The sequence below is a fragment of the Callithrix jacchus genome, chromosome 10, assembly GCF_049354715.1.
Source record: "Callithrix jacchus isolate 240 chromosome 10, calJac240_pri, whole genome shotgun sequence".
NCBI lineage: Eukaryota > Metazoa > Chordata > Mammalia > Primates > Cebidae > Callithrix > Callithrix jacchus.
Window position 1 is genome coordinate 121,240,221 of NC_133511.1, and position 20,256 is coordinate 121,260,476.

General features: G+C 49.5%; 2 protein-coding genes across 3 annotated transcripts in view; one reads left to right on the forward strand and one right to left on the reverse strand.

Annotated features, from left to right (window-relative positions):
• MACROD1 (mono-ADP ribosylhydrolase 1) overlaps positions 1-1,378 on the reverse strand; it is a 189,578-nt gene extending 188,200 nt beyond the window's left edge. For both annotated transcript variants that reach the window (XM_035263077.2, XM_078341274.1), the window contains exon 1: positions 1,322-1,378. In XM_035263077.2, the coding sequence (XP_035118968.1) occupies positions 1,322-1,363 (42 nt within the window). In that variant the 5' untranslated portion in view covers positions 1,364-1,378. The remainder of the gene's footprint in view (positions 1-1,321) is intronic.
• Positions 1,379-2,562: 1,184 nt separating this feature from the next.
• Positions 2,563-18,833, forward strand: STIP1 (stress induced phosphoprotein 1). The gene is made up of 14 exons (XM_002755464.5): positions 2,563-2,629; positions 7,611-7,820; positions 8,726-8,867; positions 9,019-9,160; positions 10,130-10,298; positions 11,721-11,847; positions 11,942-12,044; positions 12,306-12,426; positions 13,440-13,536; positions 13,668-13,792; positions 17,172-17,208; positions 17,423-17,526; positions 17,748-17,920; positions 18,342-18,833. Exons 1-14 carry the CDS (start codon positions 2,621-2,623, stop codon positions 18,412-18,414), a joined length of 1,632 nt encoding a protein of 543 aa, XP_002755510.1. The 5' UTR covers positions 2,563-2,620; the 3' UTR covers positions 18,415-18,833.
• Positions 18,834-20,256: the final 1,423 nt, after the last annotated feature.

Genomic DNA, 20,256 nt, shown 5'->3' on the forward strand with positions numbered 1-20,256 from the left:
CCTCCAAAATGCATCCAGAACCCAACTCCCATCTCCTCCTCTGCTCCCACCCTGGCCCACGCCACCATCCCAGCTCCCTGGGATAACTGCAACAGTCTCCTAAGAGATATCCCTGCTCTCACCCTCCTGTCTTCCTCCACACAGCAGCCAGACGGATTCTGAGAAAACTAAGATCATGTCACTTCTCTGCTCAAAACCTGCCAGCGTGTTTGGAAGTGGCAATGGCCTCTAACCCTGCAGGACCTGGCCCCTGCTGCTTCTTGGCAGCTGTGCCTCCTGCCATCCTGGCCACTCCAGGGCAGCTCCCCCCCCCCCACGGCCTTTGCACTGGCTGTTCCATGGGCCGGTAAGGTTCTCCCCTACGTTTCCATGGACCTCACTTCCTTGCTATCTTCAAGTCATTTCTCACCATGCCCCAGGATTGAAAATGCAACACCGCTGGGCAAGGTGGCTCACACCTGTAACCCCAGCACTTTGGGAGGCCGAGGTGGGCAGATCACTTAAGGTCAGAAGTCTGAGACCAGCCTGGCCAGGATGGTGAAACCCCGTCTCTACTAAAAATACAAAAAATTAGCTGGGCATGGTGGCACGTCCCTGTAATCCCAGCTACTCAGGAGGCTGAGGCAGGAGAATTGCCTGAACCCAGGAGGCAGAGGTTGCGGGGAGCAGAAATCGCGCCATTGCACTCCAGCCTGGTAACAAGAGTGAAACTCCTTCTCAAAAAACAAAAAACAAAATTTAGCCAGGCATGGTGGTGCACGTCTGTAATCCCAGCTACTTGGGAGGCTGAGGCAGGATAATTACTTGAACCAGGAAGTCGGAGGTTGCAGTGAGCTGAGATCGCACCACTGCACTCCAGCCTGGGTGACAGTGAAAGTTTAAGACCAGCCTGGGTGACAGAGTGAAAGTTTAAGACCAGCCTGGGCAACACAGCGAAATCTGTCTATACAAAAAAGACAAAAATTAGCCGGTCGTGGTGGTGCCTGCCTGTAACCCCAGCTACTTGGGAGGCGGAGATGGAAGGATGGCTTGAGCTGAGGAGGTCGAGGCTGCAGTGAGCTGTGATCGAGGGAGGAAGGAAGGAGGTGGGCACGGGACGGAAAGGAAAGGGAAGAAGAGGCAGACGGTTAGATTACACAGGCCCTGAACTCCATCCTAACGCCTCCAAGACTTTCAAGCAAGGGATTACCAGGTTTGTGGATCTGCTGCAACTTGGCTACAGTGTCCAAAATGGGTGGTAAAGGTAGGATGAAAGATGGGACTGAGGAGACAAGCTACTGGCAAAGAGGACACACTTTAAACCCTGGGAAGACGGCATTACCGAGAGGGGGAAGGACCAGGACACTGCAGGGCCCGAGACCATCACCAGACCCGAGTCATGTGGCTTTTTTGTTCTAGGAACCACAGCTGACCCAAGAAGCAACAGCAGCATTTTCACTCCGCAGGTGTCTCTTCCACACTTTGAGGTGCTTGCCCGCCTCTGACTTCTGGGGCTGGGATTTAAGGCCCTACCAGGCCATAACTCGCCCGCCGATAGGCGGTCAACTCCCTGATTAAGCTTTTCCTCTCCTTCACCCCTTTACATCGGACTCACGAGGGCTGGGGGCAGCTCCCTTTCGTTAAGTGCTTCCTGCGTGCTCAACAGCGCATGAATTCCCCTCGGCCCTCCAGGATGAAAGGACCCGCGAGCGCGGGCTCAGAGAGGGTATGCAGTTCCACTGAGGACGCCCAGCGGGACAGCCGGGCCCGCAGCCGTGAGATCCCCGGCCTGTCCAGCCCAAGCCCCCGGCGCCCTCGCGGCATTTCTAGAACATTCAGAACCTAACAGCCAGGATGCAGAAGGGCCGGGCCCGAGGCCAGAGCGCTGGACAGCACGGGCAGCTGGCGGTCCAGGGCCAGGCAGCGCCCACCGGCAGGGACCCCCATCGCGATACGCGGGCGAAGGGATGGGATCCTGTGCCGTTGGCGATCCCGGGGACCGCCTGGGACTCGCGGCCCACGGGAGCGAGAGGAAAGGGCCGCCGGAGCCACAGTGTAGCCTGCCTGCGGCCGGGGCTGCCATACTCTACGGGCAGGGCAAAACCCGGCCTTTTGAAGGACAGCAGCTTAAGCCAATTAGCGCAAAGGGTTGGCAACCCTCTAACCCAATTGGAATTTCTCTCATTTTAAAGGCGGTTCCTACATGGAGTCCGGCAGCCCAATGGGAGAGGTGGAAATTTCCAGAACGAACAGGACCAATGGGCGCGGCCAGCGGGGCCACGATTGGCAAAGCAAAAAACCAATCCGTGTCGCAGAAGTCCGCTCCTCCCTCCATTCGTGGAGCCTGAGATGGGTGGGGTTTATGGAGGAGAGACCAATCCTGAGGTGCGGGGGAGGAAGGGTTGCGGGAATTACTCCCTGCTGTCCAATGAAAGGGAAGCAGAGATGATGGGCTGAACCTCAAGCCAATAATAAAGCGTCACAGAGAGCCCCCTAGAAGAACTCGACCAGTGAGCAGGAGAGGAAGGGGCGGGAGACGGGGGTCCCGGCAGCTTCTAGTAGGTTCCAGAAGGCGGCGCGTGCGGTTGGTAACGCGGAGCGGACGGATTCGATTCAACGAGATTCCGGGCTGCGCTGCGCTATGGAGCAGGTGAAGGGGGAGGGGCGGGCTAAGGCTCGGGGACCGGCGGAGGCCAGGCCGCGGTAGGGGGGCGGGGCGGGTGACGGATCGAGGCGACCGAAGAGGGGTGCTGGGGCCGGACAGAGCGGCGGCGGGGAGGCGAGGGTGTGAGGGCCGCTGCCGGCGGGCGGGAGCGGGGTCTATAGCGAGGCCCGGTCGCGGGGATCGTCCATCACCTCTTGGTTGGGCAAGGAGGGCCCGAAGGAGGCCACAGCTTGTGAGTCCGGCCGGTGGCGGGAAGAAGGGGCCGCCGCCGGGCCCTGAAGGTGTCCTGAGGGGCGGCTGGAAGCCGAGCGGGGGAGGGTGTGGGCCACACGGGGCAGGGTGGAGGTGGGCGAGGGGCCGGGGTCCGCACCCGCGTTGTCGCCCTTCGGGAGATCTGTGACGGCCGACGGAGAAACCTCTCGGACTGGCCACGAGGAACTTGGACGGATCCAGGGAGCGGGGACGGGACTACACTGGGAGTCGCCGAGGGTCGTAGCAGCCTGGTGTACCCAGTTGGGGCACATCCTGCTCCTCTGCATCTGAGAAGGTCGGGGAGCGAGAGTGTTGAGCGGGGGTTCGAGGAGCCGCAGGCTGAGTGCCTGATGCGGGGAAGGGGAGGGTGCCGCAAAAGTCCTTGGAACGAATTCCATCTCTGCCAGTGTTTTACAAACGTATTGCGGCCCCTCCCCCTCTTCTTGTATGCTTGTGTGTGATTGTCGAGTGACCGAGGACTGACACTTCCGAAAGGTGGGCTTTTGACTACGCGGGGAGGAATTCGTGGTTGTAGAATTTACGTTACAGAGAACAGCAGCTGGAAGTTATGGGCCTCCATTGAGCATTTGGGGGGCCGAGTTTGAAGCGGCTACTGCTTGCTTTCAGTGACTTGGTTATGTCCTCAGTAGCTTGTGGTTGTGAAAGGCCTGGAGGTTTTGTTCCATTGGAAGCTGTCATTGAGCTGTAATGATTCATCGGAAGAAAAAGGACAAAACAGCTCACTTTTTTTGGTGTGAGACAGAGCTGAGCCTTTTGGTGTCCTGTAGCAGTTGGTTCTTTGGGCAAAACTCGAGCTTCCTTGCTGTGTTAAAGAAAAGACTACAAATGAAGTTAATAAACTTTTTGTTGCCCATTTAATAGTAAAGTTGTATCTAGGGTTAAATGGGCTGTAGTATAGGGGAGAAGGTTTCTGGACTAAGGCATTGTTCTTTTAAGAAAGTATCACAGCTGGGCGTGGTGGATCACGCCTGTAATCCAGCACTTTGGGAGGCTAAACCCAATAGATCACCTGAGGTCAGGAGACCATCCTGGCTAACATGGCGAAACCCTGTCTCTACTAAAAATACCAAAAAAAAAATTGGCGTGGTGGCGCATGCCTGTAATCCCAGCTACTCGAGAGGCTGAGGCAGGAGAATCCCTGGAACCAGGGAGTCGGAGGTTGCAGTGAGCCGAGATCGTGCCACTGCACTCCAGCCTGGCAACAAAGTGAGACTCAGTCTCAAAAAGAAAAAAGAAAGGATCTCTTTCTAATGTTACCAAATTTTAACTTTATTTTTTAGACACAGGGTGTGGTTCTGTGGCCCAGGTTGAAGTCCACTGGCAGGATCATATAGCTCACTGCAGCCTTAAATTCTTGGCCTCAAGTGGTCCTCCTGCCTCAGCCTCCTGAGTAGCTGGGCACACCACCATCACAACTGTAATTTCTAAATTTTTTGTAGAGGTGGGGGTTTCGCTATGTTTGCCAGGCTGTTCTTGAATTTCTGGGCTCAGGGAATCCTCCAGCCTTGGCCTCTCACAGCGTTAGCACAAGGATTACAGGTGTGAGCCACGTTGCTTGGACTTAAAATGTTCGTTTGTTTTTAAATCACTCATAGAAGTGTATGTACAGGTAGATAGTCAACGAATGTTTTGCTGAACTCAGGCCTGCAAACTGATGTGGTTTCTGTACAGGCGACCTGCCATTTAGCCCTAGGTGTGTTTGGGCCCACTGTCTTGAAACCATTCCTGAAAATAAACATGCAACTTCTCTACCTTTTGTTTTCATTTTCAGCTGTCAAGTTTGTATTTCAGTTTAGAAAATACTCAAGTTGGGCCAGCCTGATGGCTCACACCTGTAATCCCAGCACTTTGGGAGGCTGAGTTAAGCAGATCTCGAGTTCAGGAGTTCGAGATCAAGCTGGCCAACATAGTGAAACCCCATCTCTACTTAAAAAAAAAAAAAAAAAAGTTAGCCTGGCATGGTGGTACACCATGAGACCTGTAGTCTCAGCTACTTGGGAGGCTGAGGCAGGAGAATTGCTTGAACCTGGCAGGTGGAGGTTAGAGTGAGCTGAGATTGCACCACTGCACTCCAGCCTGGGTGACAGAGCGAGACTCTGTCTCAAAAAAAAAAAAAAAACAACTCAGGTTGGACAGATTTTGAGTGTTCAAGCGTGTATTTTTTTAGTAGGGGCCTTTCAAATAAATCCCACAATGTTACACTTCTTACATTTAACCCAGCACAGGCATACGGCTGCGAAATACATTACTCTTTTAAAATGCTGGTCATGACCTACGAAATTGATTTCCTGACCCACTGCCGATCAGTGCTCTGTTTGAAAAATGCTTTTCTAAAGGATGGGCAGGAACTTCACCAGCTGCCTCTTGACACCACTTGAGTTTTGTTAACTCCTTGTCTTCTGGCCTCCATCTTGGGCTCTAGGATTTTTCAATCCCCTGTTTGCTTAATTTGGCAGGTTCCTTATGCCGGTCCCTCTCTAAGGTCTGGCTGGTTGATGGAAGTTTCTGATCTCTCTATTTCAGGGTTCCAAAATCATTTCTCTCTTTTTTATTTTGAGATGGAGTCTCACTCTTTTCCCCCAGGCAAGAATGCAGTGGCGCGATCTTGGCTCACAGCTACCTCCGCCTCCCAGGTTCAAGCAGTTCTCCTGCCTCAGCTTCACAAGTAGCTAGGTCTACAGGCATGTACCACCACATCCGGCTAATTTTTATATTTTTAGTAAAGATGGGGTTTCACCATGCTGCCCAGACTGGTCTCAAACTCCTGACCTCGTAATCCACCCACCTCAGCCTCCCAAAGTGCCGAGATTACAGCCTAAAATAATTTCTCTTAACAAAATTATTTCTTGCATCAATTTACGGGTCATGGGTGGATAATACATACAATGAGTTAGTAACTTTGGTGCCATAGCTCTATCTCACAGAATGTTTACCTCTTAAAGGGATCCTTTGGCCTGGTGTGGTGGTTCACCTTTGGGAGGCTGAGGCAGGAGTTGCTTTAGGCCAAGAGTTTGAGACAGGCCTGGACAATATGGCAAGACGCCATCTCTACCATACACACATACACACACACACAAAATTTAGCCAGACCTGGTGACACACACCTGTAGTTCCAGCTACTTAAAAGGCTGAGTCAGGAGGATTGCTTGAGCCCAGGAGCTCAAGGTTACAGTGAGGTGTGATCATGCTGCTGCACTCCAGGCTGGGTAACAGAGTGAGATGCTGTTTTAAAACAAATACAGCCGGGGTCTCTGGCTCACGCCTGTAATCCCAGCACTTTGGGAGGTCAAGGTGGGCAGAACATGAGGTTAGGAGTTTCAGACTGACCAACATGGTGAAACCCCATCTCTACTAAAAATACAAAAGTTAGTTAGCATGGTGTAGTGGTGGGTTCCTTTATTCCCAGCTACTCAGGAGGCTGAGGCAGGAGAATCGATTGAATCCAGGAGGCAGAGGTTGCAGTGAGTTGAGATCATGCCACTGTCCTCCAGCCTGGGGGACAGAGCAAGACTGTGTTTCAAAATAAATGAATGAGTGGAGCTTTTTGAGGGGTCCCTGCCCTCAGGTAGGCTTTTGTGGGGCAGCTCAGTAAGGAGAAGCCCGTTAGTGAGGACCCCGTTTTGACGGGGCCAAGGTCTGCCTCTCTTTTTAAAACTGCTGTATCCCACCAGGCGTGGTGGCTCATGCCTATAATCTCAGCACTTTGGGAGGCCGAGGCAGGTGAATCACCTGTAGTCAGGAGTTCAAGACCAGCCTGACTAATATGGTGAAACCCCATCTCTACTAAAATTTAAAAAATTAGCTGGGCGTGGTAGCATGCACCTGTAGTCCCATCTACTCGGGAATCTGAGGTAGGAGAATTTCTTGAACCCGGGAAGTGGAGGTTGCAGTGAGACACTGCACTCCAGCCTGGCGACAGAGTGAGACTCCATCTCAAAAAACAAAAGAAAACCTGCTGTATCCCTATTTCTGGCATTCTAAATGTTTGAGAAAGATGTTTTCATCACAACAGTATTTCTTTATCCTCCATCTCCTTTGTAATATAGTAATATTTGAGCATGGCAAGAATCAATTTAGGGGCTATCTTGACTCTTACCCATTAATGAACATTTATCTATCATGTGGTGACATGTTGCCACACCAGGACATGGAGATCGGTTCTTCTCTGATGGGAGGACATGGTAACCACGCCATAGGCAAGCATCTTGCCGCTCCTAAGAAAGAGAAGCTTCCCTGCCATCCCACAGCCTTTGGGTCACTGGAGTATGTATCACTGCCACTTCATCCACTTTCTTGCTGTGAAGGGTGACTAGGCCTGTGCTCCGTTTGTCTTTTGGATGCTTTGGAAATCTGTGACAAATGAATTTACTCTTCTGTGAAAGGAACATCTGGGTCCGTCCTGGAGTGGCTTCCTGAGCTCCATGTGGAGACTGGAAGAGTGACAGAGCCCTTGTTCGTCAGGTGGGGCCAGTGTGGCACGCAGCCTGGGCTCTTTGCCTCTGCTTATTTTTTCTTTGTTGGCTCCCTAAGGAAGGCGTGGAAAATTAAATAAAAATGAACCCGTTTCCTCTCTTCTGATCTATAAAGTAACCTATTTATTTGTTGGTATCCACATAAAAGAATGAGTGTCGTCTTAAAAGCTTGGGATGAAATGGGCACATCATGGAGAAGCTGTGTGCTCTTTTTCCCTTAGGTCAATGAGCTGAAAGAGAAGGGCAACAAGGCCCTGAGTGCAGGCAACATTGATGATGCCTTACAGTGCTACTCCGAAGCCATTAAGCTGGATCCCCACAACCACTTGCTCTACAGCAACCGTTCTGCCGCCTATGCCAAGAAAGGAGACTACCAAAAGGCTTATGAGGATGGCTGCAAGACCGTCGACCTAAAGCCTGACTGGGGCAAGGTCAGCTGTGGGCGGCAGAGGTGGAGGGGTCCTTCATGCCTTTACAGAAATGCCCTTTGGTGGCCTGAGGCTCACCTGTCTTGATAGACTGATAGTTACCTACCCACCTCCCGTTTGAGTATCCTCCTCAGAAATGGTATTTTTCATCAAAGCTAAGACACTGGTTAGCTGTAATACAGGCTTTATTTTTGGTGCTAAGAAGGAAGAGGCCAGGGCTGGGCATGGTGTCACACACCTGTAATCCCAACACTTTGGGAGGCCAAGGTGGGCAGATCACTTGAGGTCAGGAGTTTGAGACCAGCCTGACCAACATGGTGAAACCCTGTCTACTAAAAATGCAAAAAAACTGAGCCAAGCATGGTGGCGCACGCCTGTAGTCCCCACTACTCAGGAGGCTGAGGCAGGCAGGTCTTCTGGGCCCGGCAGGCAGGGGTTGCAGTGAGCTGAGATCAGGCCACTGCACTGCAGCCTGGGTGACAGAGCAAGACGCTGTCTCAAAAAAAAGAAAAAAAAACAGGTGCAGTGGCTCCTGGCTATAATCCCAACACTTTGGGAGGTTGAGGCATGACTTGATTACTTGAGCCCAAGGGTTTGGGTCCAGCCTGGGCAACAAGAGGAGTCCCTGTGTCTACCAAGAATTAAAAATACCTAAACGGAAGCAATGCTGTCAAAGAAACTGACTGGAGTTGATGAGGTGAATGGGATGGGGCAGATGTGCCTCTGCTATTTGAATGGATTCTTAAAGTAGCAGCCTTGACTCCATAGCCCACTCTCTCCTTTTTTCTCTTTGGCCTTCATGTGAATTTTTTTTTTTCCATAAAATGTAGGATTGTTCTTTTCTGAGTTTGTTTTCTGGATTTACCTCTGGGTGTTCTTTATTTTGTGTCTTTCTTTTTTGGTTTAAGGGCTATTCACGAAAAGCAGCAGCTCTTGAGTTCTTAAATCGGTTTGAAGAAGCCAAGCGAACCTACGAGGAGGGCTTAAAACACGAGGCAAATAACCCTCAGCTGAAAGAGGGTTTACAGAATATGGAGGCCAGGTTGGCAGGTAGGCGCCACACACCATTTTCTTTCTTATTTTCTTAATGGAATGAATTTTGAGGCGCCCCTCTCCCCGCAAAATGTCGGTCTGGTAGGGTATGGGATGCAGTAATTCTAGTGAACATTTCATAGTGATGTGCTTTCCTTTACTCGGGCAGAGAGAAAATTCATGAACCCTTTCAACATGCCCAATCTGTATCAGAAGTTGGAGAATGATCCCAGGACAAGGACACTGCTCAGTGATCCCACCTACCGGGAGCTGGTAGAGCAGCTGCGAAATAAGCCTTCTGATCTGGGCACGTAAGTGGATGCCTCTCATTGAGGTTCTGGCAATGGGGGGAATGTTAGGTTGTCTTCCTGTAACTTCACGGCAGAGGGTTCCCTGGTCTGAATGGCAGAGTTCCTGCCTTTGCTTATTCTCTGCAGAGCAGTAGGGGGTGATTGTTTATTTGTAATTATAGAAGGGGTCGGGGGAGCACATATCACTGTAATCTAGAATGTTCCTTGTAGTCCAGATACACCTCTTGCCTGGTCTCCTAGAACTCTGATCTAGCATCAACCCCATCCTTTCCATCTACTTAGGTCCTGCTGTCTCTATTGGTATATGGGAGTGGAAACAGGGTTGCAGTTCATCTGTAAAGCTGTGTCTAAGTCTTGTAAATGGTATCCGTCTCTATCTCAGTCATCTGGCCCCTGAGATCAGCTAGGGAAGTATACCTGTAACAACTCATTCCTCTGTGTCTGCCAGCCTTGAGGAATAAACTTGACCTCTGTTACTTCATTTCTTTTTTTTTTTTTTTTTTTTGAGATGGAGTCTCACTCTGTCACCCAGGCTGGAGTGCAGTGGCATGATCTCGGTTCACTGCAATCTCCACCTCCTGGGTTCAAGCGATTCTCCTGCCTCAGCCTCCCTAGTAGCTGGGATTACAGGTACACACCACCACATCCAGCTAATTTTTGTATTTTTAGTAGAAACGGGGTTTCACCAAGTTGGCTAGGCTGATCTCCAACTTCAGACCTCAAGTGGTCCGCCTGCCTGGGGCTCCGAAAAGCTGTGAGCCACTGTGCCCGGCCATCTGTGACTTCATTTTATTTTTTATTTTTTTGACTTTATTTTAGATGGATGGTGTTTTGAAGGTTTGCATATCCGCTAGTTGTAGCTCATGAGTGGCGCCAAATCTAGATCTGACTTTGATACTGTAGGAGTTAAACACTGATTGTGGGGAGGAGTAATTGCAATATTTCTTTCTTTTTTTAAATCAATACTAGGAAACTACAAGATCCCCGGATCATGACCACTCTCAGTGTCCTCCTTGGGGTTGATCTGGGCAGTATGGATGAGGAGGAAGAGGTTGCAACACCTCCGCCACCACCACCTCCCAAAAAGGAGACCAAGCCAGAGCCAATGGAAGAAGATCTTCCAGAGAATAAGAAGCAGGTCTCGTTGTTTGCCTCCTCACGGTCATACATTTATGAACAACTAGAAATCTTTATGTTAAATGGGAACATCTGTTGACCTTGAATGACCATGAGTATTAATATTATTATTATTATTTTAGAGGTCTCACTATGTTTCCCAGGTTGGTCTTGAACTCCTGGGAAACACAGCGCTTCTGCTTTTCAGCTAGGATTACAGTCATGAGCCAGTGTGCCCAGCTGTAACTATTTTGAGTACTTTAGTATATGCTAAGCTTATGGCTATTATTCATTAGAATGGTCAGCATGTTAAAAGATCAGCTTCAGGCTGGGCACAGTGGCTCACACCTATAATCTCAGCACTTTGGGAGGCTGAGGTGGGTGGATCACCTGAGGTCTGGAGTTCAAGACCAGCCTGGCCAACATAGGGAAACCCTGTCTCTACTAAAAATACATTAGCCGAGTGTTGTGGCGTGCGCCTGTAGTCCCAGGTACTTGGGAGGCTGAGGCAGAGGAACTGCTTGAACCCGGGAGGCGGAGGTTGCAGTGAGCCAAGATTGTGTCACTGCACTCCAGACTGGGCAAAAGAATAGGACTCCGTCTCAAAAAAAAAAAAAAATCAACTTCCCAAGAGATTTCCTAGGAGTAACATATAGCGAAGACAGCAACGCTGCCAGTGTGTGAATGTTGGTCAGAGCAGGACTGGAAAGTTGTGAGCAATTCAGGTCCTTGCCATGATCCAGAAGAGCATTGTCCACATCAGTCCCTCAGCATTCACTTCCTGGCTGGACGTGGCGTGTGGTTGCAAGTGTCCGCTAAGCAGCACTCCTGGAGCAGAAGGCATGTGCCTCAACAATTTCATTTTCCTCCTTGTAAACTGGAGCAGCAGATTGTTGCTAAATTTAGCACCTTGAAATGGGTGAGTGTTGGTTGTTCAGGGTGTCTCGGCTGGAAAAAGGCCCTCCAGTGTGGGCGGTAGTGAGTTCTGCTGAAGACTCGTGCCACTCATCCCCTTCTCCCCATCTTCTCACCACCCCCTCTGCTGTGGTTCACTGAAGCTAAGACCCTGAGGCAGCCATACAACCAAAACGAGATCTGCTGCAGCCTCTCAGAATAAAGCCTGGTCCAAAACTGTACTGTCCTCACCAGTTGCTTTAAGTTGAAGGGATTTCTTCTCCCCTAAAGAAGCCCTCTGCTTCCTGACAAAGATCCAGGATAGTAGGTGGGAAAGGGGGAGTTTCAGAGCAAGCAAAGACGAAGGTGTCATTCTAATGGCTGATAAATGGCTATTGTCTATAACTGATGAAGAGGTCTTCTGGAGAACTTGCTAGAATTCTATATATATTAATTGTATTTTAGAACTTGTGACAGATCAGAGATTCTTGCTGTCTTTGTCACCAGAGTTAGATTTGCTCAGCACTCACTTCTTCTAAACTTCACGTAGGCACTGAAAGAAAAAGAGCTGGGGAACGATGCCTACAAGAAGAAAGACTTTGACACAGCCTTGAAGCATTACGACAAAGCAAAGGAGCTGGACCCTACCAACATGACTTACATTACCAATCAAGCAGGTGAGGCCTAAAACAAGGGGCAGGGAAGTTGTTGGGTGTCTCTGAGGGAAGGAGCAAGGACTGACTGTTCCTTTTTAACCATCCTGCCTGACAGCGGTATACTTTGAAAAGGGTGACTACGATAAGTGTCGGGAGCTTTGTGAGAAGGCCATTGAAGTGGGGAGAGAAAACCGAGAAGACTATCGACAGATTGCCAAGTATGCTCAACCTTCCAGAATACCTTGAGTAGCACGGAGGGTTTGCTGTCCAAGACTTCAGTTTCCCTGCATGGGGAGGAGGGCTCCTGGCTATAAAATCTGCTGTGTTAAGAAAGGGCTGGCAAGAAGGTCACCGGAGCCAAGACAAAAGGTGTTGAAAGGCAGTGCTGCGGGCCTTTCTAGTTGCAGGTGTGTTTTCTCTGCAGGAGCTGACCTTATCTCTTTGTCCTAAGCAATACTTGTCCCTGTTTTCTTTATCAGAGCTTATGCTCGAATTGGCAACTCCTACTTCAAAGAAGAAAAGTACAAGGATGCCATCCATTTCTATAACAAGTCTCTGGCAGAGCACCGAACCCCAGATGTGCTCAAGAAATGCCAGCAGGTGGGTAGGAAAAGAATAGGGGTGTTTCCTAATAATTAAGCTGTTGTTTCTTACTGTTTTATTTATTTAATGATGAATTTGACCTTTCTTTTTTTTTTTTGGGATGGAGTCTCGCTCTCGTCGCCCGTGCTGTAGTGCAATGGCACGATCTCGGCTCTCTGCTACCTCCTCCCAGGTTCAAGCCATTCTACTGCCTCAGCCTCCTGAGTAGCTGGGATTACAGGCATGCGCCACCATGCCCAGCTGATTTTCTTTGTATTTTTAGTAGAGATGGGGTTTTACCATGTTGACCAGGCTGGTCTCTGACCCCATGACCCACCCACCTCGGGCTCCCAAAGCTCTGAGATTGCAGGTGTGAGCCACTGTGCCCATTATTATTGTAGAGAAAGGGTCTCACTGTGTTGCTCAGGCTGGTCTTGAACTCCTGAGCTCAAGTGATCTGCCCTCCTCAGCCTCCCAAAGCACTGGGATTATAGGCGTGAGCCACTATGCCTGGCTGAATCTAATTTTTTTAGGTCGTGACTTTGGTCATCTTCTATGCTTCTTTCTCTGTCATTTAACAGTGACAACATGGAGGAGATGATCTGGCTTTTTTTGCAGCTTTTTGTATTGGCCAAGAGTTCAGCCCTAAATGTGTTAATATTGAGGGCCTGTGTATTAATGGTATTAGTAGTTGTTGTAACAAAATTTTTACTATTTTATACAAGAAAAATGGTGTGAATTAAGCCAGTTGTCTTAAATTATGTAGGGGGTGAGTTTATTCACAACAGGTGAGAAAATGAATGGGGCTGGCTAGGCATGCATCCTTTTCATACACACCTTATTTTTGTACCAAGTGTTGTGTCAATATCATTCCTTCTCTTTCATGTTATAGCTTAATAATAAAAACTGTACATTTCTTTTAAAATCTTGTCAGCAGTACTCTGAAAATTAAAATCCTAATTCTGTTTTTAAGTCTAGTATTTAGATGTTTATGAGCATTAAATTACTATTCCAAGAATTATTTTTTGTAGGCAGAGAAAATCCTGAAGGAGCAAGAGCGGCTGGCCTACATAAACCCCGACCTGGCTTTGGAGGAGAAGAACAAAGGCAACGAGTGTTTTCAGAAAGGTACTGCCTGCAGCTCAGGGGGTCGGGTGCATGAGAGCGTGCTGGGTGCTTCCCGTGCCTGACTGTGGGGTAAATAGGGCCTGGTACACATGGGGGCTTTTTTAAAGATTGTCTTTGTTTTTCTTCCCCAGGGGACTATCCCCAGGCCATGAAGCATTATACAGAAGCCATCAAAAGGAACCCAAAAGATGCCAAATTATACAGTAATCGAGCTGCCTGCTATACCAAACTTCTGGAGTTCCAGCTGGCACTTAAGGTGAGACCCAGTTGTGTGGGAGCAGCCATTACTGTAAACCTGCAGATGAGGGGAGGGTTTTCTCTCTGTGTTTTCATCAACTTTGGGTTGATGACATTTGAGATAGTCTCTTGCTCTGTCCCACCTCAGCCTCCTGAGGAGCTAGGACCACAGCACATGCCACCACACCCAGCTACATTTTTAATTTTTTTTATAGAGTTGGGGTCTTGCTATCTTGCCCAGAATTATGGGTGTGTGTGGGTGTGGATGTAGGTGTGGGTGGGGTGTGTGTGTGTGTGTGTTTAAAATATGGGACATGTATCTAAATGGTCCTGGCCCATGGAGTCATTAGTGGTTGGCAGTACATGGGTTGTTTCACCTCCGTATCCTTCCTCACATTTTTTTATTTGTTTTTGCCTTTTTGGTTGTTTTTTGTTGTTGTTGTTTGTTTGTTTTTGAGACAGAGTCTCTCATTGTTGCTGGGGCTGGAGTGCAATGGCGTAATCTTGGCTCACTGCAACCTCCGCCTCCCGGGTTCAAGCAATTCTCGTGCCTCAGCCTCCTGAGTAGCTGGGATTACAGGTGCGTGCCACCACATCCAGCTAATTTTTTGTATTTTTAGTGGAGATGGTGTTTCATTATGTTGGCCAGGCTGGTCTCGAACTTCTGACCTTGAGATTCACCTGCCTCAGCCTCCTAAAGTGCTGGGATTAGAGGCATAAGCCACTGCACCAGGCTGGTCTTGATTCCTGACCTCAGGTGATCTGCCTGCTTCGGCCTCCCAAAGTGCTGGGATTACAGGTGTGAGCAACTGCACCCAGCCAGGTTTTTGTTTTTTTGAGACAAGGTCTGGCTTTATTGCCCAGACTGGCTGGAGTGCAGTGGCACAATCTCAGCTCACTGTAACGTCCGCTTCCCTTGCTTAAGCCATCCTCCCACCTCAGCCTCCTGAGTGGCTGGGATTACAGGCATGCACATTGTACCCAGCTAATTTTTGTATTTTTATAGGCAGGGTTTCAACATGTTTTCCCAGGCTGGTATCAAACCCCTGGGCACAAGAGATCCTCCTGCCTTGGACTCAAAGTCCTGGGATTATAGGCATGAGCCACTGAGCCCGGCCTGTGTTTAATTTTTGACGAACTGCCCTGTTGTTTTTTCAGCAGCTGCACTATGCTTTCTTGTCCTGTTTTGCTCGGGTAGGTAGGTCTGCCGTTCTCAGTCACATGAAGTTTGGTCAGATACGATTAAGTTTGATACTGTGGAGTTCCCATCATTCTCTTGAATATCAGCCACTCTGCCTCTATCAGAGTTTTTTGGAATGTTCTCTAACAAATCTGGACCGTACTATGGGAAGGTGACAAAGTGTGATCTGTCTAGAAGCAGCCATACCTGGCTTTGTGTTGGTTTTATATTTTGTGCCACTGTCTTCTGGGTCTGTGTCTTGGCCTAGAGACAGCATTTCCACTAGTAGAATTGTCCAAGAGTCATGTCAAAAGCATATCAATTTGTGATGCGAAGACTAGCAGGTTGTCAGTCACCTGGGAGGTGGGCAGTACTATCCCAGTCGTGAAAGTGTGGAAGAAGAATGAATGGGATTTCTGCCGCTCTGCTGACTTCTTGGTGGAAGGGTTGGAATTAGGCCCAGGCAGGCTCAGTGTGCTGCATCATGTTCTTCATAATTTCTTACTTGGAAGATGTTTGAAAAAGAAGAATACATAGCGAATTCCTGGTGTAACTTCCACCTTTGATGATTAAAAATTGACCCGTTATTGCTGAACCGTTTGTGAAAGAACTGTATACATTTGGCACTTAGAATGAAACATCCAAGTCTCATGCACACATTGCCTGAAAAGACTCCCTGTCCAATGCGGCACTGTCAGCACAGGTGACCTCATCTGTACCAAGGCCTAATGTCATCTGCTGTCTCTCCATCCATACTCAAGATTTTCCCACTTGTCCAAAAATATGTTTTGAAACTCTGGGGTTAATTTAATCTTATTTTTTTGAAATGGAATTGGTTTGTGGTCGCCCAGGCTGGAGTGCGATGGCATGATCTTGGCTCACTGCAACCTCCGCCTCCCAGGTTCAAGGGATTCTCCTGTCTCAGCCTCCCGAGTAGCTGGAATTATTGTAGGTGCAGCCAGTAGCCCAGCAAAAAGAAATTTTTTAAGTAGAGACGTGGTTTCATCATGTTGGCCAGGCTGCTGTGGAACTCCTGACCTCAGGTGATCCACCCGCCTTAGCCTCCCAAAGTGTTGGAATTACAGGTGTGAGCCACTGCGCCTGGCCTTGTTCTGTTTCTTTTTTGTTTTTGTTTGTTTCTTTTAAACGGGATTTCATTCTTGCTGCCCAGGCTGGAGTACAATGGCACGATCTCAACTCACTGAAACCTTTACTGCCTGGGTTCAAGCAGTTCTCCTGCTTCCACCTCCCAAATAGCTAGGATTATTAATAGCTAGGTGGCACGTGCCACCACGGCCAGCTAATTAAAAAAAAAATAATTTTAGGCCAGGTGCTGTGGTTCATGCCTATGATCCCAGCACTTTGGGAGGCCAAGGTGGGTGGATCACCTAAGATCAGGAGTTCGAGACCAGCCTGGCCATTATGGTGAAACCCCATCTATCTATTTTTAAAATATATATAGATGTTTGTTTGTTTGTTTGTTTGTTTTTGAGATAGTTTTGCTCTTGTTACCCAGGCTGGAATGCAATGGCGCGATCTCAGCTCACCGCAACCTCCGCCTCCTGGGTTCAAGCAATTCTCCCGCCTCAGCCTCCTGAGTAGCTGGGACTACAGGCGCGCGCCACCATGCCCAGCTAATTTTTGTATTTTTAGTAGAGACAGGGTTTCACCATGTTGACCAGGATAGTCTCAAATCTCTTGAACTCGTGATCCACCCGCCTTGGCCTCCCAAAGTGCTGGGATTACAGGCATAAGCCACTGTGCCCGGCCCTTTTTTTTTTTTCTTTTTGGTTGAGACGGGTTTTTCCATGTTGGTCAGGCTGGTCTCAAACTCCTGACCTCAGCCTCCCAAAGTGCTGGGATTACAGGCGTGAGCCATCACGCCTGGCCTGTTTTGTTTTTTAACCAGCAGTGCTTCTGGATTCAAAAGCTCTCAGGACCAGTGCCCATACATTTCATCTAGTTGTCACGTACTCATCAGTTTCTCAAACTGGAATTGTTCCCCCCTTGCATTTATTTCCACAACATCAGCCTCTTACAGAGTCTGGGCCGTTTGTCTTGTGTGGGTTGTTCATCATCTGGAGTTGTCTTTCCTGATGTGTCACCTCTGTGTGGTGCTGGGTCAGGCTTTAAGAGTTGGAAGTCCACATGCTCGAGCTGCCTGTAGTGAGCTTGTCCAAGGGAATGAGCCTAATTTCTTTCTGCCGCTTCTTCCTAGGACTGTGAGGAATGTATCCAGCTGGAGCCGACCTTCAGTAAGTGCCTTTTTGCTGCCTGTCCCGTGTTTCTAGCCAAAAGATTAGAGAAGGAAAGGGCAAGTCCTTTGTCTACCTGTGTGTCCTTGGGACCTGTAGCATTTAGGACCCAGCATCAGCAGGCGTGAACGGTGTTGGTCACAGCAGGTGAAGAGGCACAGAGAGCAGCCTTGGACACTACTTGTGGATAATGTGCCACCTCTCCTGTTTGTAGTCAAGGGTTATACCCGGAAAGCTGCTGCCCTGGAAGCGATGAAGGACTACACCAAAGCCATGGATGTGTACCAGAAGGCGCTCGACCTGGACTCCAGCTGTAAGGTGGGGCTGCTTCTGGCCTCCCGGGGACAACTCCTGCCTCTTTCTCTGTTGGGTCTTTTCCGTGTTCAGTCCCTGATATCTTTCCTGTCGCCTCCATTTCTCTGGGTTTCTCTCTTACTTGCTGTCTATCCCCCTTGTCAGTTACCTATTATCTTGGGCCTGCTGAAGCAGTGAGCCGGGTGGTGGTCACACTCTTCCCCTTTGTTTCCTCTGGACTGCAGGAGGCGGCAGACGGCTACCAGCGCTGTATGATGGCGCAGTACAACCGGCATGATAGCCCCGAAGATGTGAAGCGACGAGCCATGGCCGACCCCGAGGTGCAGCAGATCATGAGTGACCCAGCCATGCGCCTTATCCTGGAACAGATGCAGAAGGACCCCCAGGCACTCAGCGAGTACGTAGAGTCAGAGAGACAGCCTTGCTGGACATGGGGAACAAAAGCAGGCAGATGAGAGTGCACGCAGCTGGGAGGGTTGTGCTCGGTCTCTGAGGAAGAGGAATTGTATCATTCCTCCCAAACCTATGGAGATTGGCAGCGGGCGTTGAGCTGGAAGGGCTTTGTTTGTTAGTTGTGATAGCTTAAGCAATCATTTGGAAAGCCAATTGAGCTGGGAGAAAGGTCTTGGCTGGAAGCTGTGGTGTGGGCTTGGAGTCTGACTGACAAGTTCTGCAAGGTGGAGCAGGCCTTTGCAGTCTGCGCGCCCAGCCTCGCCAGGACTCCTCCCTGCCAGGGCCTTCTGTGAACGGGGGTTGAATTGGAGCTTGCTCGGAGAGCAAGGTTGTCTCATTTCATATAACTGCCTCTTCCTTCGTAGACACTTAAAGAATCCTGTAATAGCACAGAAGATCCAGAAGCTGATGGATGTGGGTCTGATTGCAATTCGGTGATGACTTGTTCATCCCCCCCTTCCCTTCACCCTCATGTGGAAAGAGGAGCTGGGACCGCGGCGAGCAGCACGGAGCAAAAGGGAGAGCAGGGGGAAAGAAGGCCTCATCTCTATATTTATACATAACCCCGGGAAGACACAGAGACTTGTATTGACGCTGTTCGTGCCGCCGCTGCCTCTGGGCCTTCCCAGCACACGCATGGTCTCTTCACCGCTGCCCTCGAGTTCCGTGTCTCCTTCCCCTGCCCCTAGTCGCTGTCTCAGCTGCTCTCCCATAGTTGGTTATTTTTTATTTGGGGCAGTGGGCATGTATGGGGAGGGAAGGGGGCTCTTCCCAGCCTCAGGTCCCAGCTGTCTCGTGTTGTTTATTCCACGTCCCCTTCTCCAATAAAACAAGCCAGTTGGGCGTGGTTATATGTTGCTTTGGCCTTGAGTGATTTTTTTTTTTAACCAAAAGTTGGTCTTGCAGAGGCTGCTCCTGGAACCTGAGCTTGTTCTCTCTGAGGGGGGCCTAGTAGGAGTCAGGTGCTTGGCAGAGCTCCCTGGCTTTGCTGAGAGGGTTGCCAGGTGGCGCTGTTGCTCAGCAGCTGGAAGGGAATCTGGAGGCTTCCCCACCCCAAGTGGTACCAATGAGAGGTTCAGATAAGCTTTGGGATAACTCTAGTGCTTTGAATTCACGTTACAATCTCAGAGAAACTGGCTACATCCAGAGCTCAGTGGGTCCAACCCAGGAATCAGCGTTCTTTTTTTTTTTTTTTTTTTTTTTTTTTGAGACATAGTCTTACTCTGTTGCCCTGGCTGGAGTGCAGAGGCAAGATGCCTGCTCACTGCAACCTCTGCCTCCAGCGTTCAGGTGATTCTCTAGCTTCAGCCTCCTGAGTAGCTAGGACTATAGGTGCATGCCACTAAGCCCGGCTGATTTTTTTTATTTTTAGTGGAGATGGGGTTTCACTGTATTAGCCAGGGTGGTCTCGATCTCCAGACCTCATGATCCACCCGTCGTCTCAGCCTCCCAAAGTACTGGGATTACAGGTGTAAGCCACCTTGCCTGGCCAGAATCAGGGTTCTAATGTGAGATGCTGAGACCTCTGGGGAGAGGCACCTCTGCTGTCAGCTGCTGTTAGATGTAGGAGTTGGGTCATGGATTTATTTTTTGGGTTTGCCTTTGGTTTTGTTATTTGAGACTGAGTTTCAGGCTGGAGTGCAGTGGCACTCTCAGCTCACTGCAGTCTCCACTTCCTGGTTTCAATCGATTGTCCAGCCTCAGCCTCCCCAGTAGCTGGGATTACAGGTACCTGCTGCCACACCCAGCTAATTATTTTAGTAAGACAGTGTTTCACCATATTGACCAGGCTAGTCTCAAACTCCTGACCTCAAGCGATCCACCTGCCTCAACCTCTCAAATCCTCATGCTGGGATTATGAGCATGAGCCACCATGCCTTGCTGGGTGATGGTTTTAAAGAACGCACGGCTTGGTGGGTCACCCGAGGTCAGGAGTTCAAGACCAGTCTGACCATCATGGGGAAACCATGTCCCTACTAAAAATATAAAATTAGCCGGGCGTGGTGGCACATGCCTGTAATCCCAGCTACTTGGGAGGCTAAGGCAGGAGAATCACTTGAAGCTGGGAGGCAGAGGTTGTGGTGAGCCGAAGCCTGGACAACAGAGCGAAACTGTCTCAAAGAAAAGAATGCATGGCTCTCACCTGAGAACTTAGGGTGCTAAGCTTTAATTAGACTTTTCCATGGTTGCAACAAACTGCGTTTTCTAAAGCTCTCTTCCTGGACTGGGCAGGCTTCTTGGGCAGGAGTGAAACTTCCTCATTTGCTCCAAGAGTGCTGC

Coding starts and splice junctions, on each gene's coding strand:
- STIP1 (XM_002755464.5), top strand. Junction 12,427..13,439: donor TGCTCAAGAAATGCCAGCAG/GTGGGTAGGAAA, acceptor TATTTTTTGTAG/GCAGAGAAAATCCTGAAGGA. Junction 17,527..17,747: donor ACCTGGACTCCAGCTGTAAG/GTGGGGCTGCTT, acceptor TCTGGACTGCAG/GAGGCGGCAGACGGCTACCA.